Below are 17,788 nucleotides of genomic sequence, written 5' to 3'. Positions count from 1 at the left end.
TTCGACAGCTTTTATGAAGTATTTTGAAGAGCAGGGTATAAGGAGATTTCTAACTGCAGCATACTCACCTCAACAAAATGGGGTGGCTGAAAGGAAGAATCGAACAGTCCTTGACATGGTTCGTTCAATGCTTAAAAGCAAGAACATGCCAAAGGAATTCTGGGCAGAAGCTGTACAATGTGCCATTTATGTTCAAAATCGATGTCCACATTCGAAGTTAGAAGATCAAACACCACAAGAAGCGTGGAGCGGACAGAAGCCAACAGTCTCTCATCTCAAAGTATTTGGAAGTGTTGCTTATGCACACGTACCAGATCAACGAAGAACGAAACTTGAAGACAAAAGTCAGAAATACATACTCATTGGGTATGATGAGAAAACAAAAGGGTACAAGCTATTTGATCCCATAAGAAAGAAGGTGATAGTGAGTAGAGACGTTCGAATAAACGAAGCAAGTAAGTGGGACTGGAACAGTTCGACAGAAGCTGTTGTCGAAGTTGAAGAATCATCTGTCGCTGTACCATCAAACAATTCGACAAAACTTGAAGATTCTGACGATGAAGATGAACCTACACAACCCAGAATGCGAAGTTTGCAAGATCTGTATGACTCGACAAGTGAAGTGCACCTTGTATGTCTCTTGGCAGATGCTGAAAACATCAGTTTTGAAGAAGCAGTACGAGACAAGAAGTGGAAAAGTGCCATGGACGAAGAGATGAGGGCGATTATCCACAACAACACTTGGGAGCTAGTTGAATTGCCAAAAGGTAGTCAACCCATTGGTGTAAAGTGGGTATTTAAGAAAAAGATGAACGCTCAAGGAGAAATAGAACGATACAAAGCGAGACTTGTTGCGAAGGGATACAAACAGAAAGCAGGAATTGATTATGACGAAGTATTTGCACCTGTTGCAAGAATGGAGACAATTCGACTACTCATATCTCAAGCTGCTCAATTCAAATGGCCAATATTTCAAATGGATGTCAAAACAACTTTTTTGAATGGTGTACTAGAAGAAGAAGTCTATGTCGAACAACCACTCGGGTACATGAAAGCTGGAGAAGAGAAGAAGGTACTGAAATTGAAGAAAGCGCTATATGGGCTGAAGCAAGCACCGCGGGCATGGAACACACGTATCGACACATATTTCAAGGAGAACGGGTTCGAGTAATGTCCGTACGAACATGCCCTCTATGTGAAGAAAAAAGGAATGAATGTATTACTTGTTGCTCTCTATGTTGATGATCTTATTTTTCTGGGCAGTAATGATCAAATGATAGAAGAATTCAAAAGCACAATGACACGTGAATTCGAGATGACAGATTTAGGCCTGATGAGATTCTTTCTTGGTCTGGAAGTTCGACAAGAAGAAACAGGAATCTTCATCTCACAAGAAAAATATGCAAAAGAAATCTTGAAAAAATATAAGATGGAAAGCTGCAATCCGGCTTCGACGCCAATGGAACCAGGAACAAAATTGTCGAAATTTGATGGAGGAGAACGTGTCGAAGCAGGCAAATATCGAAGTTTGGTAGGAAGTCTTCGCTATCTCACATGTACAAGACCAGATATCTCATTAAGTGTAGGCATTGTAAGTCGATTCATGGAGGAGCCAGTTTACACACATTGGAAGGCATTGAAGCGAATTCTGAGGTACATCCAAGGAACAGTGTCACTTGGGATGTTTTACTCGAAGTCAGAGAAATACAAGTTGGTTGGTTACTCTGACAGTGATTGGTGCAGAGACATAGATGATCGAAAAAGCACTTCTGGATATGTGTTTTTCATGGGAAATACTGCATTCACTTGGCTTTCTAAAAAGCAGCCAATAGTGACACTTTCGACATGTGAAGCAGAATATGTAGCAGCATCCTGGTGTGTTTGTCATGCAATATGGCTCAGAAGATTGATGAGAAAAATTGAGCTAGAACAGAAAGATGCTACAATAATACAAGTTGACAACAAGTCAGCAATTGAGTTAGCAAAGAATCCAGTTAACCATGAAAGGAGCAAACACATCGACGTTCGCTTCCACTTCATTCGAGAACACGTGAAGGAAGGAAATGTCGAATTGAAGCATGTAGCAAGTAAGGACCAAGCAGCAGACATTTTCACAAAACCATTATCAAAAGAAATCTTCGACAGAGGCAAGAAATTGATAGGGATGATGAATAGAAGAAACATTTAAGTTTACAGAGGAGTTTTGTTGAATAAACTTTAAATGTTATAGTTAATGGGTTTTTAATAATAAGTTAGTGGAGAGAATTGCAAGGTCAATAGACAGTGGGAAAATTAATAGTATTTACAATTGTGTTCCCTAGAATATCAAAAGTTTCTAAATATGTATAAAGACCAAAATTGTACTCAATGAAAATACGAAGAAGTTGCAATTGATTTGTCTTCTCTTATCACAGATACAAATTCCAGGGAGATGCTACGACCTCCCGTAAAACATACTACGGCATATACTACGACCTGTAGCATTCCCCATCCAAAAGTCCCCTTTTTGAGTACACCTCTTGAGTATGCCTCTGATACAGAAACCAGAGAGCTGTTATGATCACCCGTAGCACGTGTTATGGCCGTCGAACGGTTGTGATTATAAATTCTTATATTTAAAATTAAATAATAAAATTTAAATTTGGATTTTTAATCCATCTGATCAAAATCAAATGGTTAACAGTGATTTGCGTACTTAAACTGACTGCACCCATTAAAAATCTGTCAAGAGAGCGAAAAGTAAAATTCTAAAGCGAATTCACATTTCTCAATAAGATCCTAGCCAACTCAATTGCATGTGTGGTGCACACACAACCATCATGTAGCTCAACATATTTCAATTCATTGTGAAAAAACTTCGTATATCTTCTTAGAATCAGAAATCCAAACCAGCTTGAATTTCTAACCTGCAATTTGAAAAATAATAATTATAATATTTGCATGAAACATTTATAATTCCATTATTCATAAATACTAATGCAATGGTTATTTATTATCACAGTCAAGAAATAGTGTTGAATAACTCACCATGAGAGAAAGCTTTTGGAGATGTGGAGAAGCCATTAAAACATGTAATATTGAACGACATTCCATAAAAGGATAAGATGCTTCATCAATATGTAACTCCAATTGTCTAAGTAATATGTGCATATGTGTAGTAAACTAAAATCAATCTATGAATCAATAAATTGAAATAACCCTAGATAGTCAATAGCAGAAACCATAGCAAATGTGTCATTTTTTGTTGTTGGTAGGATATAAATTTGAGCTGGCAAAACCATTGGGTGAATAGTATTTAATTTTTTCTTTTTCAAACTCAAACAAACAAGCAAATTTTTTTTATAAAATTTTAATTTGATGAATTCTGCTTCAAGATTGACAATTATAAGAATCAACTAACATAGATGGGTTTTGAATTACTCACCTATAAATGACACATGATTAGTTGTAATTTTTTTTAGTTAAGCAATAATTTCATTCAAATAAACTGAGTACAAGGGGTACTCAAACCCACATACAACCATGATGTTAAAACCTCCACTAGCTCTTAAAACAATTTAAAGGAGAAAAAAACGAATCATAGAAACTACAATTAAACTGATTTTTCCAAGACATAAATTTGATAGACAAAAAACAATTTTCAAAATTCAAAACTGACATAATCTTTTAATTTGACGATTTTCCTCTCTTACGGCTGCAGCATTCCAAAAAACCTTCAATAACTTTGGTGCTGTTGTAGGATGACCACTGTATTTGTGTTTTACAGAAGCATTCAAAAAAATCTCCAATAACTTTGGTGCCATAATAGAAATTTTCCTAGTGATGACACCACTATATTCAAAAGACGAGAGATTCTTAGCATCAATATATATCATATACGGAGCTGATATCTCAGAGCCGCAATCAATCATGTTCAAATGACGCAACTTTGAACTAGTAATGTATATTTCACCGGCTAGTGAGCAATTTTTAAGGGTGACGTTCACAAGTTGGAGACATTGATTAAACAAATAACTTGGGATCAATTTTGAGAAATCGTGATGAATTCCGTCCAACACAATTGTTGTCAAATTTTTCAAGCAAGACATATCATCATCAATAAATCCAATTAGCAAACCCTTGTAGCTAAAGTGTGATAGCGCATGAGCCTCAATGTTCAGGAAGGGTATCTTTTCTCCGTTAAAAGAATACTCAAGGGATGAGAGATTTGGTGCAATGATATCCATTTCAGTCATAAAGATACAGCGACAGTTAGCAATTTTCAAATGAACCAATGTTGGAGTTATTATTTTAAAATAATAACATAACTCGCAGTTATCAAGTGTGAAGTCTGCGAGATGGATGCAGTTGGAAAACAGGCTCTCAAGTAGATCCTGTTTCACAACGATTTGTTGCAACACAAGAGTTGTGAGATTCTTCAATCCAGAGAAATCCATAGATGCTACTAAGAGGCAGTTCTCTAGGTGCAGATAGGTTAGAGAATCAGTGTTAGATAAGAGAGTAAAGGGAAATCTATAAGGCTTAAATTCCAAATTTAAATTAGTATGATTAGTTTGATGTGAGAATAATAGTTGAATATGTTTAACACCCTTAGCAATCCCTTCAGAAATCAATCTATCAATCACATCACTGTGTTCATCACCCAATGGAAATTTTACTCGAATTGAACTGATTGTAGCGTGTTCATAATGAAGCATGAACTGATCCAATCTTGCTGTAAATTGAGATTTGTCTGTTGCCGGTGTGTTATAGAGATCAAAATTGAGGTGTGTTGTTGATGAAAATCTCCATTCTTGAAGCCAATGCTTGGACAATAGGGAAGTTTTGACACGATCCTTAAAAGATAACTTGTTAAAGATAAATGATAAAATAGAATCAGGCAAGTCACTGTCCATTGTTGTTGCTGCAATCTATAAAGAACACACAATCAGAATTAGGGTTAGGGTATATTCTAAGATTTGAAGTAGAAGCTAGAAAAGAAATTATGTGAAAGGGGTTTCTTATTTAAGGAAAAATATGGGATTCACTATTATAGCTAGGAATTCATCTCGCGTGCCCAATCTTATAGGCAGTTTTCGTTAAAACTGCATCATGAGAGATTCAAGGACAAAATAAATCTATTTCATATTTTGTAGAATTATATTTTCCTTGCATCATGAGAGATTCAAGGACAAAATAAATCTATTTCATATTTTGTAGAATTATATTTTCCTTTTGTGAACCTAGTTTTTCGGTCTTAAATAGTTTTGTTAACCAATGTTACAAAAGATAGAAATTAAATAAAGTAATGTTTAAGTTTTCAAAAATTAAATTCTAGGAGATTATTTGTAAAATAGACCCAACTCATCTCGTCGGTCACGCAGATTTTTGGATTGATCTTTTAAATAATTAAAAATAAAAAATATAGTTTTTTTTATTAAATTGATAAATAAAAAATAGTTTGGAAAAAATATCTCAAAAAGAATATAATAAATAAAAATGAAAGTATAAAAGTGTTGGGTGTAAACTTGACCCATCAACCAAATAATATCACTAGATCATTAATACAACATATATGTGATATTTTTGGATCGAAGTCTATTAAAATATGTAGAAATGAAAAATTTGCGTGTTATAGTCGAACCTTGTTCTTTGTTAGAATTACATTAATTATAAAAACTTCGTCCAGAGATTGGAATGAGAAGTTTTTTGAGAAATTATAAAAGCTTCATTATTATAACTAAAGTTTCATCTTTGAAATTCTTTTTTTTTTCAAATCTCGCGTGTCCTATGAATATCAAATATTTTATATTCTATAATCCGAATTTTATAATTCAATTAGATAAGGTTAGTTTTCGTAAAAAAACGAATGAGAGATTCAAGGAGAAGATAAATTTATTTTATATTTTATAGAATTATATTTTCTTTTTGTGAAACTAGTTTTTCATGCTTTAAATAGTCTTGTTAACTAATGTTAGAAAAGATAGAAATTAAATAAAGTAATGTTTAATTTTTCAAAATATAAAATACATATATTCTAGGAGATTATTTATACAGTAGAATGGTTAAAATAGACGCAACTCATCTGGTTGGCCATGCAGACTTTTGGATTGATCTTTTGAATAATTAAAAATAAAAATTATAGTTTGTTTTTGATAAATAAAAAATAGTTTGAATAAAATCTAGAAAAAATATAATAAATAAAAGAGAAAATAAAATTACAGTTTGTTTTTGATAAATAAAAAATAGTTTGAAAAAAATCTAGAAAAAATATAATAAATAAAAGAGAAAGTACAAAAGTGTTTGGACGTAAACTTGACTCATCAACCAAATAACACTACTAAACCATTAATACAACACATATGTGATATTTTGGATCGAACTCTAATCTTGATAATGATAATTTCATGTTTCAACAGGAGTCGTGCACGGTGTAGTCGACGTCTGTTAAAACATGCAGAAGTCAAAGATGTGCGTGTTATAGTCGAATCTTGTTCTTGGATGCAGTTGTATAAGTTAGTTTGTTAGTTGATAATCCATTTTTAGTGTGTTATTATTATCACTTTTCATTTCTGTTTATGTAATAAATTTAATGATTATTTGTTAAGTTTTAGTGTTTTTAGTTTATTTTACTTGGAACACAATAGGTGTTCCTTTTGTAGTTTTCACATGTTTGTTATTGAATTTCAAGGCAGTTTAAGGCAAGCTGAGGCATGACTGGTCGAGACAGAGTTTGGAAGAGAGAGATAAATGGAAAATGGAAAGTTTGTTGAAGTTCATAAGAAGATAATGGCCAAGAGCATAAGAAATGCATATTTCTAGGGCTTGCGTGGCAGATTTGTGCTTGGAAGAAATATCGAACGAAATGGATAAGATCAATTGCATAAGAAGGCAAATAAATGGTACAGTGGGGACCACCATTGCAAAAGCGCACTCCCTGCACATAGACGCAACGCCGTCTAAACCTCTGCACCACCTGCTGCAGCAGCCCGTAACGGACGCTTTATCTCCCACTACTATTTGTACCTGATTGCTTGTTCACAAAGAATGGAGGAAAAAGTGGAATATGCTAATTTGAAATATGGGTTGAACCTTGTTTGCATCAAAAGCCCGTGATCCGAGGCCTTCCATCTTTCACATCCACACTTGTGCCTATAAAAGTTGACCTTAGGAATTGTGGAAAGAGTCCCAGAGAGAATTCCACACACATACACACACACACACATCAAGAAAGAAGTTCAGTAGTCTTAGTAGTAATTTAAGAATATTTAGTGCAAGGTTTCGTGAGAAAAGAGAGAATTCTTCTTCTCACTCATTCCTGTACTCATTACTGAAAGCTGGCACGACTATAGTCTTCACTTGTTGTTTATCCAACACAAGAGTCTCCAATTTACTAATAGGTTGTCATTTCTTTTATATATTTTGTTTAAGCATGTTCCCTATCAGTTTCAGTTCAGTAATTTGTACTAGGCACACCATGAGCAAAACCCTTGTTTGTTGAACAATGTGAAGTTAATATGATGTTGCCTTTATGTTAAAATGATGTGATGTTAGTATCTTATTTTGTTATGTACTTTTATGCTATAGATTTGTTTCTTTGAATGATCAACTCAGAAAACGATAAAAGCTTGTTGTTGTGAGAGATCCAACAACAAGTGGATTTCATAACAAAAGTGGTTAAAACAAGTAGGATAAAGATATCCACTTAATTAGCCTGCTTATATATAAGAAGTTATAACCATAAAGGATTTTAAAAATATAAACCATACATATATTAGGGTTATAAGTGAGACTTAAATATTTATTCCCTTGCCCTATTAATGCATGTTTTGATGTTGAAGAGATACACATAAAGATCGCGTTTTGACCTTTTGAGGCACGACACTTCTCATCAAATACACATTTTGGCTATTATGCATATTAATGGATCATAGCTCAACATTCACTCACTTGATTTAATCAAACCTTCATTTTATTACATTTAGTCCTATGTTGTGGACAATCTAAACTTGTGTTTTCCAAATATTGTTTGTTACTCTGCTCATGTTAGTTTTAAACAAGAATACTTACAAAAGTTCAATTAAACCTCTTCCACTCCCTATAGGTACGATATCCTTACTATTATCACTTGTTGCGTTTAAAACATACATGTTTACTTGCATGTGACACCTACAATCATTTTTACGGACAACATGTTTTTGGCGCCGTTGTCGGGGAGTGCCGAGACGTATTTTGAAATACTGTATTGATTATTTTTGGATGAAAATAACATTTGAGCTTTTTACTGTTTCCTGTACTTGGTGTCACGATAGGTGTACTTGGTGTCACGATAGGTGTAGAGCTTCTGCATGCGCAGGTTGTTATACCTAGAATACAAAGAAGATCCTGAACCTGAAAGAACATTCAGAATATGAATGAGATTGATACGTGCCACGCAACATCCAAAAGAAGGAAATCTTATTCCTGAAGCTCAAGAATTCCAAGAATTATCAGATTCTTCAATCCAGAGAATTCCATAGATGCTACTACGAGGCAGTTCCCTAGGTGCATATAGGTTAATATCAGATGTGTTGATTTAGAGTGGCTTAGTGGATCACTTGATTCAACTCAGACTCATGGAAGATGTCACTATTGACATTGGAAGACCGCTGAATGCTCGAAATCTGAAGAGCGTGGGGATCATTGATCAAGTCAGATCCAAACCAACTCTTGACACCTCTTGGGAAGCACTCAAGGATCAGAGGGAGATTCCAAACGAACTCTATCTGTTCTCCAAGATTGACCCTTTAGATGTGGTAGCTTACTATCTACAAGATCTGGCCAATCAAGGAGTGAACATCTCTGAGTTCTCAGTGGATTGGCTACCTGAGCATCCACCAAACTTCATGAAGAGGACACGAGAACCCTCTAAGATGTCCCAGAAGGCGAAGAAAGCAAGGTTGGGAGAATCCTCTGGGTCAAGACCTCCAGTCCCTCTGACTGGCTCTCAAAGTAAGTCTGTACCTCTCTCCCGCTCTGTTAAAATAAAACCGATTGCTTCTTCTCTTCCCCAAACCACTCATATATACACATCCTCTAAAACTCATCCCTCAACCACCAGATCCTCTAACCCACCCTCACTTAAATTTAACCTTGCTACCACCACACTACCTATTTTTGAAGCAAAAATGCTGAATGAAACTACATCATCGTCATCATCATCCTCACCATAATCCCCACCATACTATGTCTTATCCTACGACAATGAACCTTCTGACCCTTAATCCCCCACTCTGGCTCAACTACAAGCCCGTGCTCTGGCCTCTCAATAGCCATCACACTCTGAACCTGAACCAACATCACTACCCCAACCTCTGAACAAAATCCAACTACATCTGAACCACCTCAAACACCAGCATCCGCACAACAACCAACACACTCACCATCTGAACTAAATCCACAACCTGAACAAACAACACCGTCACCCTCTGCCATTCCCACACCACCAACTTCCGCTGCCTCCATCACTCCCACACTGAATCTCAGTGCCCCTAACTCACCTTCTCCATCCTCTCCAACCTCTGCTACTGAACCAGAAACAGCCTTCCCTACCCTAGAAGAAGAAATATGAGTTTTTTCAGAGTAGTCAGTAGAGAAGGTCAAGTCTCTGACCATCAATTCTGGCATCAATGATGATCCCTCTAAAGTAAGGATCCACTGGAACAGACTGACCATGTGAATGACCTCTGAAGCCTTCAAACTGAAAGGCCTCTCTGAACAAGTCTACAACGACTTCATCAGAGACGCTGGTATTAGGCTTCAAGAGCGCTTGGCCAGAGAGGCTGAGGAACGGGCTAGAAAGGAAGCTGATGAGAAAGCATGCAAAGAAGAAGAACAACGGATCTGAGAAGATGAAGAGAAGGTTGTTGTTGCTGCGATTGCTACTGAGGCTGAGGCAAAAGCTAAAGTCGAAGCTAAAGAAGCAGCTCATACAGCTGCAGAAGAAGCTGCCAAGGCCAAAGCTGATGCTCTGACTCAGGGGGAGAAATCCAACTCTGGGTTTGTCCCTCTGGTCTTGAAGACTCTGGAGGAACTGCAGAAAGAACAACAAGTGGATCGGGCTAGGCTGGATCAACAGGACTCTATCAACAACATTCAGAACATGTTATCTCAGTTTCTCCAAAGGATGCCTCCGCCCCCAAACCCTTAGGCACCTAGGCTATTTGCTTGTTGCTTTTCTGTTTTAAATGTTTCTTTTGCTTTCTAATATTTGCCTTCTGTGCTGCTTATCTGTAACTGCTGTCTTTATCAATATCAATTTTTTTTGCTATATCTTTTTGATTCTGACAAAAAGGGGGAGAACTAAAACAGCTCTGATGGAAACATAACTAAATCCTCTCAAAGCACTACAAACATTATTAAAAATTATTATTAAACCAATGACTAAAGATATGTAGGAAAGTAGTTAAAACACTAAACCAAGGAAGGTCCGATAAGAACTTCTGGTTAATCCAAGGATCTAACTCAGGGGGAGTCTCTTTCCCTATCTGATCTGAAAATTTATGTACTGTTTCACCTCTAATCTGTATTGTTTTGTCATCATAAAAAATGGGGAGATTTTAAGAACAAAGTTGGTTCTACAATGTATCTCTAAGATTTTGATGATAACAAAGGATAAAACAAAAATGGTACCCTAACAAATTTTTTATTAAGTATGAAGGACTCTGATCAAAACAATCAGATAGATAAAAACATCAGATACAGAATCAACAATCAGATGCTACTCAGAGGAAACGTGTCCAGAAGGATCTGACTCTGATCAACGCAGGAACCAGCAAAACCAAAAAGAAGTCAGAAACTCTGATAAAGAAGATTAAATCTAGACTATGAATATGAAGAAGTCAAGATTATAAAGAAACTATGATTTGGTCAGATAGAAGCAATCTCTGAAGTTGAACTCTGACTAACAAGACTCTGATACAGATTCACCAGCCCATAACGCGTAACCATGAAGAAATCTGTTTTTAGAAAGAAACTATTTCTAGAAGGAAATTATGACGCGCCCAAAACTGTTTTAGAAAGAAACAAGGAGAGTAATGACAATAAACATTCTTCAATGAACAAGATCCTGTCATCATTCAACGGTCCTCTCAAATGCCTACATAAAGGACGGAATACTTCACAAGGGAAATACACCTGAGACACACAAGAATACAAAAACTCTCAATCATTCTCTCTTATTTTCACGAGCTACTTCTCTTACGTGAAAAGTTGTTGTTCTTATAATTCTGTAATATTTGCTTTTTGTTAGAAGCACATTGCTTTACAAATCATATTTTTGCTAAGATATTTCCTCAAGTGACTATGTGCAGTCTGAATACTTGAGAGTGCTAAGAGATTATTATCTTAGACAATTGTTTGTGTAATCTTTCAAGATTAGTGGATTAAGTCCTTTTTGAAGGCGAAATCACCTTGGCCGGGTGGACTGGAGTAGCTTTGAATTTCAAGCGAACCAGTATAAAATTTTGTGTCATATTCATTTTTATTCTGTGCGTGTCTGATTTCTCAAAAAGTTTTTATTTCCAAAAACAATTCAAACCCCCTTTCTTGTTTTTCTCTACCTTTAGTTAGGTGGTTTGTGTAATAACATGATTAAAAGTCTATGATGATGAGTGAGGAAACCTAGGGTTATAACTAGGTAAATGAACTAGAAAGATAACTTAGGTTATGAAATTGACTTAGATGGAGATACTTGGACGCAAGGGTACCTTGGTGTCTGTCGCGGACAAGTAGTTGCTAAAATTATAGTTTAGTCATGAAATAAAGTGTTTTATATGGAACATGTTGTGTCGTTATGTGATCAAGTTGAATGTGTTTTCCTTGTGATTGTTGAATACAATCACATTGTGTTTCTATCTAGTCACATAGTCAGAAACAATCCCTTAATTGTGTCGTCCCAAGTTGTGATGCTTATATAGAGTAAGAATTAGGATGTACACACTGATACTTGAATGACCTAGTTTGAATCCCAAAGTTGGTGGGTCCCAAATTGAAATGAGTTCCATATGGGTAAAATGATCGAAATGGGTTTGGAGTCCCATAGGAAGCGATGATTCCTGAGATGGATATTATCCCTTATAACCCGAAGTCCATGTGTATGTAAAAGTATGAGATATGATCCATGATCCGAGTCGATAATCCTAGAAATAAGGTTGGTCGGGGAAAGATACCTATGATACAAGGATCAGTGACCCGTGTCGATAATCCTACACGTAGGGTTGGCCGAGGAAAGATACCTTGGTATGGTTTTCGACTAGTGATTGTTTAAGTTAATGAACTTAAGAGACATGTTTCCATACATTGAAAGTTTTATGTACTCAAGTCTTTTTACCCCTTTAACTTGAGTTAGAATTTGGTTAGAACCTTGTAGAGCCGAGTGGACCCATAAGATAGGGAACTCATTGAGATTATTATCTCACCCAAATATTATTGTTGCTTTTCAGGTTTTGTTGCAGATTACATTATACAATAGGAGTTGCGAATGGATGTTTCCAGGGATGTAGTTTATTATAATTTTCCGTTGTGTATCTTGTACAATAATGAATATTGTGCTTAGATCTTAGATTTTTATTTTTTTTGGCACTTTCCATATCTTGTACCATATGTTGTATTTTTGTATAATTGGTCAAGTATGTAAATGATGTCAATAGGCGCATATGATTGAACTAGTAGCTTATGGCTGTTATGAAGGCAACTTTAAAAAGTTGGTTTAAAATGGAACTTTGACTAATAACTACTGTTAACATGTAAATTAGTTAGGGGATTCCTCGATTGCTTAGACTGTTAAATTATGTTAGAAGTTTCTTGTTAGATTTTACATGGACTTTCAAACATGGCATGTTATGTTATGATATGATCATTGCTTTGGTTCTAATATGACTAATGTATGTTCTGATGTAAATGGTTAAATGAGTTAGTTGCTTAAATGGAATTAATTGAATAAAGTTAATCTTTTTATTTTAAAATGCAGATGCAATGTGTTTGAAGGATATTGGAGTTGTATGTGTACAAATGATTTTGCTGATGTATTATGATGCTTTCTCCATTGGTGCATGTCTGACCTTGTGCTTGGTATTGGATTTGGCAAGACATGCTTAGGGTGGATTTTGGAAAGGCATGATATCAATGATAAGGGGAAGCTTTGAAGAACTAGAGGCACCACTAGGAGAAGACTTGTGCAAAAATTAGTAGGACCAAAAATTCAACAGTTGACCAAAGTCAACCGTAGGTCAAAAATGTATTTTTTTATGTAATGATTTGTAATGTAATTGTATATTTATCAATGAAATAACTTTTTGGATGAATGTGTGTAGATGAGTTAAAGGTTATAAGCCATATGCAAAGTGAAAAGGGTAGACCATATTTTGGGGCATGACATGGATAAGATTCCTTCATCCGACTCTCCAGCTCCCAAGTCATACTACCTCCAGCAAGTTCTCTCCAAACAACCTTTACAAGAACAATCTCTTTGCCACATAATTACTTCACTTCTATATCCTCGATTTGAATGAGTGATGTCTCAATAGTCAGATTATCCTGAACTTTCACATCATCCATCTGAATTACATGAAACAGATCATGAATATGCTTTCGGAGTTGTAACACATGGAAAATATCATGTAGGTTCGAGAGAGATAGGGCAAAGTCACGCGGTAGGCAGCAACTCCAATCCTCTGAGTAATCTAATTTGGTCCAATGAAGCGAGGAGTAATCTTCTTAGACTTTAGAGCACGACTAACACCCGTCACATGAGTGACTCTCAGAAAAACATGATCACCTTCTTGAAACTCAAGATCCTTCCTTCGCTTGTCGTGATAACTTTTCAACCAAATCTGAGATGCCTTCATCTTTTCTTAGATCATTTTGACTTTCTCAGTCGTCTGATGTACAATCTCAGGTCCAAGTACATCACTCTCTCCAGAATCATACCAACATAAGGGGGTCATACACCTTCTACCATATAAAGCCTTAAAAGGTGTCATGCTGATACTAAAATGATAATTGTTAATGTATGTGAACTAAATCTGTGGTAAGTAACTATGCCAAGCACCGTCATGCTCCAAGACACAAGACCTCAACAAATCCTCTAGAGACTGGATAGTCCTCTCAATCTGACCATCGATTTGTGGGTGATAGACATAACTCAACCTCAGTCTAGTACCCAGAGCTTCTCGTAAGCTCTCCCAAAATCTGGAAGTGACCTCAGATCTCTGTCGGAAACTATACTCGACGGAATGCCATGTAGCTTCCAAATAGAGTACTAATGCATATCTCAGCGAACCTCTATAATGAGAAACTGATCTTAATCGGTATAAAACGAGTCAATTTAGTCAGTCTATCAACAATTACCCAAATCGAATCACTCCCTCTCGAAGTATTCGGCAACCCAGTCACAAAATCCATCGAGGTGACCTGATTTTGGATTTGTAGTCTGAACACCTCAAAGTGTGAAACCAATTGGATATAAATGAGTTTTTGTGAAAAAGGAAAATAAGAATGGTGAAATTGTGAGATAGAAAGTCTGAATTGTTGCTCAATAATTTTTACAAAGATCTAAGATTTATTTTAGTGAAACATATCCACCTGTAGTGGATGCAATTCAATTTTTGATATTTAATTAGCCTTGTAACACATGAGAGGCTTAATTTGAACGTTATGAATGTTGTAACAAGTGAGTTGTATGACTCACTTGACAGTGATATTTACATTAAGCTCCTCAAAGCGTTTAATATTCTAGAGAAACATAATTTTGGATCTCGAGAAAACGACTTTATCAAATTGAATAAGTCCCTGTATGGGCTAAAACAATTTTGACGCGTGGTTTAATCGTCTTAGTGAATATTTGTTAAAGGAGGGATATATAAATAATTTCATTTTTCCTTGTTTTTTTATAAAAAGGCGTGGAAAAGAAATTAAAATAGTAGTTATTTACGTGGATAACATGGAAGTCATGAATAGCTTTCAAAACCAGGTTAAATTTCTAACATACATTTTGAAAAATAATAATTATAATATTAGCAATCATCCATATAAAACTAATGCAATGCTTATTCATTATCTTAGTTGAAATAAGAGATTGTTTATCATAATTAAAACTCAGTTTGAGGAGACTAACTGATGGCATGTATAACATGTAACTTCTAGATCACAGCCAAGAAATAGTGTTGAATGACTCATCATCAGAGAAAACTTTTGGAGATGTGGAGAAGCCATTAAAACATCAAATATCGAACAGTATTCCATAAAAGGATAAGATGCTTCATCAATATGTAACTCCAATTGTCTAAGTAATATGTGCATATATACACCAGTAATATGTTTAGTAAACTAAAATCAATCTATGAATCAATAAATTGAAAGAAGCCTAGATAGTCAATAGTAGAAACCATAGCAAATGTGTAGTAGAAACCATAGCTCCTAAAACCCACATACAACCATGATGTTAAAACCTCCAGTAGCGCCTAAAACAATTTAAAGGAGAAAAAAACGAATCATAGAAACTACAATTAAACTGATTTTTCCAAGACATAAATTTGATAGACAAAAAACAATTTTCAAAATTCAAAACTGACATAATCTTTTAATTTGACGATTTTCCTCTCTTACGGCTGCAGCATTCCAAAAAACCTTCAATAACTTTGGTGCTGTTGTAGGATGACCACTGTATTTGTGTTTTACAGAAGCATTCAAAAAAATCTCCAATAACTTTGGTGCCATAATAGAAATTTTCCTAGTGATGACACCACTATATTCAAAAGACGAGAGATTCTTAGCATCAATATATATCATATACGGAGCTGATATCTCAGAGCCGCAATCAATCATGTTCAAATGACGCAACTTTGAACTAGTAATGTATATTTCACCGGCTAGTGAGCAATTTTAAGGGTGACGTTCACAAGTTGGAGACATTGATTAAACAAATAACTTGGGATCAATTTTGAGAAATCGTGATGAATTCCGTCCAACACAATTGTTGTCAAATTTTTCAAGCAAGACATATCATCATCAATAAATCCAATTAGCAAACCCTTGTAGCTAAAGTGTGATAGCGCATGAGCCTCAATGTTCAGGAAGGGTATCTTTTCTCCGTTAAAAGAATACTCAAGGGATGAGAGATTTGGTGCAATGATATCCATTTCAGTCATAAAGATACAGCGACAGTTAGCAATTTTCAAATGAACCAATGTTGGAGTAATTATTTTTTTTTTTTGATAAACACTTGTATTAAAACGCACAAGGGGTGCAACCCAATACAAAGGGAAAAGTTACAATCCAATGAAACTTGCAGGATTATCAAACCATAATTCTCTATTAATATCTATACTACACTTAGACAAAATAGAAATCCAATCCCACCCAACAGATTTAATAATCAATAAAATCTCTACCCCATTCCAAATGGAATGATTAAAAACCAAATTATTTCTCGCATTCCAAATGCTCCAACAAACCAAAGGCCAAATAAACGCGAAAAAAGACGACTTCATTTTTCCATCCAACGAATTAGACAAAAAAAGCAGCACATCTTCTCCGGTAACAATAGTACCCCTATCCGATAAATCCAATATATCATCAAAAACCACTCCAAACCATGAGAGCACATCCTTCCAAATGGTTTTAACTTTGCAACACTTCAGAAAAAGGTGACCAATAGATTCCTCTTCTAACTCACATAAGGGACAATAAGAACCCTCCACACCTGAAATCACACCTCTATGCGAAAGTTCTTTTCTCGTCGGTAAGGCTCCCAAGATCCATCTCCACCCAAACAACTTGACTTTACACGGAATAAAAGCTTTCCATAATCTTTGAAGTTCACAACGTCTAAACTCACTACCAATATGATTACCCGCATTCAATGAGTACAAACGTTTAAAAGCATTCCTAACCGAAAAACCCTCCACATCTCTCCACCAAATTAATTTATCATCCTCCTTCAAACACGGTTTTACATCCTTTAAGATCTCTGTTAACTCCTTCCAATCCTCCAATAATTCACCTACTAATAAGTTAGAATCAACACCCACGTTCCAACGCCAACCCTCATTCTCCCATAAACCACAATTAAACACAAGAGCATTAGGAAAAGAACAAACCTCAAATAACCGAGGAAAAAGAAGTTTAAGAGAAAGAGTTCCCAACCAACAATGCTTCCAAGCAAGAAAAGAATTGCCTCTTCCCAATTTGCAAGAAATTGAGTCACAAAACCAATCTTGACCGCCAAAAGGAGTACCACAAACCAACCGAACATCTCTCCACCATAAAGAGTAAGTAGACAAAACCGGCTTTGACACCACATCACACAGAGATTGCAATCCACTACCATATCTAAAATGAAGTAAATTAAACCAAATCGCATGTTTATCATTAAGAAAACGCCAACCCCATTTACTCATCAACGACAAGTTAAACCACTCCACATGCTTAACACCTAAACCTCCTTCCTCCTTTTTCAGACAAATTTTATCCCAACTTACCCAACACATTTTTCTACTTCCACCACCACCATCCCCCATAAGAAATTCCTTTGAATTTTGATAATATCATCCACAACACACTTAGGAGCCTTAAAGAAAGAAAGTAAAAAGATAGGCAAATTGTTAATCACCGAATTAAGTAAAGTAACCTTACCTCCAAGAGATAGTTGTTTCCCTCGCCAACCACTTAAACGCTTCTTCATCTTAGAAAGCATCATAGACCAAAACAGTCTACGTCTATGGTTACCGCCAATAGGGATACCAAGAAAGGTAAAAGGAATCTTTTCCAA

The 17,788-nt window shown here is 35.6% G+C and overlaps 2 protein-coding genes across 2 annotated transcripts; one reads left to right on the top strand and one right to left on the bottom strand.

Annotated features, from left to right (window-relative positions):
* Positions 1 to 1,429: 1,429 nt before the first annotated feature.
* LOC127130439 (secreted RxLR effector protein 161-like) lies at positions 1,430 to 3,012 on the top strand. The gene is made up of 2 exons (XM_051059446.1): positions 1,430 to 2,087; positions 3,002 to 3,012. Exons 1-2 carry the CDS (start codon positions 1,430 to 1,432, stop codon positions 3,010 to 3,012), a joined length of 669 nt encoding a protein of 222 aa, XP_050915403.1.
* Positions 3,013 to 3,647: 635 nt separating this feature from the next.
* LOC127130438 (F-box/FBD/LRR-repeat protein At1g78750) lies at positions 3,648 to 4,895 on the bottom strand. Its single transcript, XM_051059445.1, has one exon. The coding sequence runs from the start codon at positions 4,893 to 4,895 to the stop codon at positions 3,648 to 3,650; it is 1,248 nt and encodes a 415-aa protein (XP_050915402.1).
* Between the last annotated feature and the right edge of the window lie 12,893 nt (positions 4,896 to 17,788).

Source organism: Lathyrus oleraceus, chromosome 3, assembly GCF_024323335.1.
Source record: "Lathyrus oleraceus cultivar Zhongwan6 chromosome 3, CAAS_Psat_ZW6_1.0, whole genome shotgun sequence".
Classification (NCBI taxonomy): domain Eukaryota; kingdom Viridiplantae; phylum Streptophyta; class Magnoliopsida; order Fabales; family Fabaceae; genus Lathyrus; species Lathyrus oleraceus.
The sequence above is the reverse complement of the archived record's forward strand: the minus strand, read 5'-3'. Positions and strand labels throughout refer to the sequence as shown.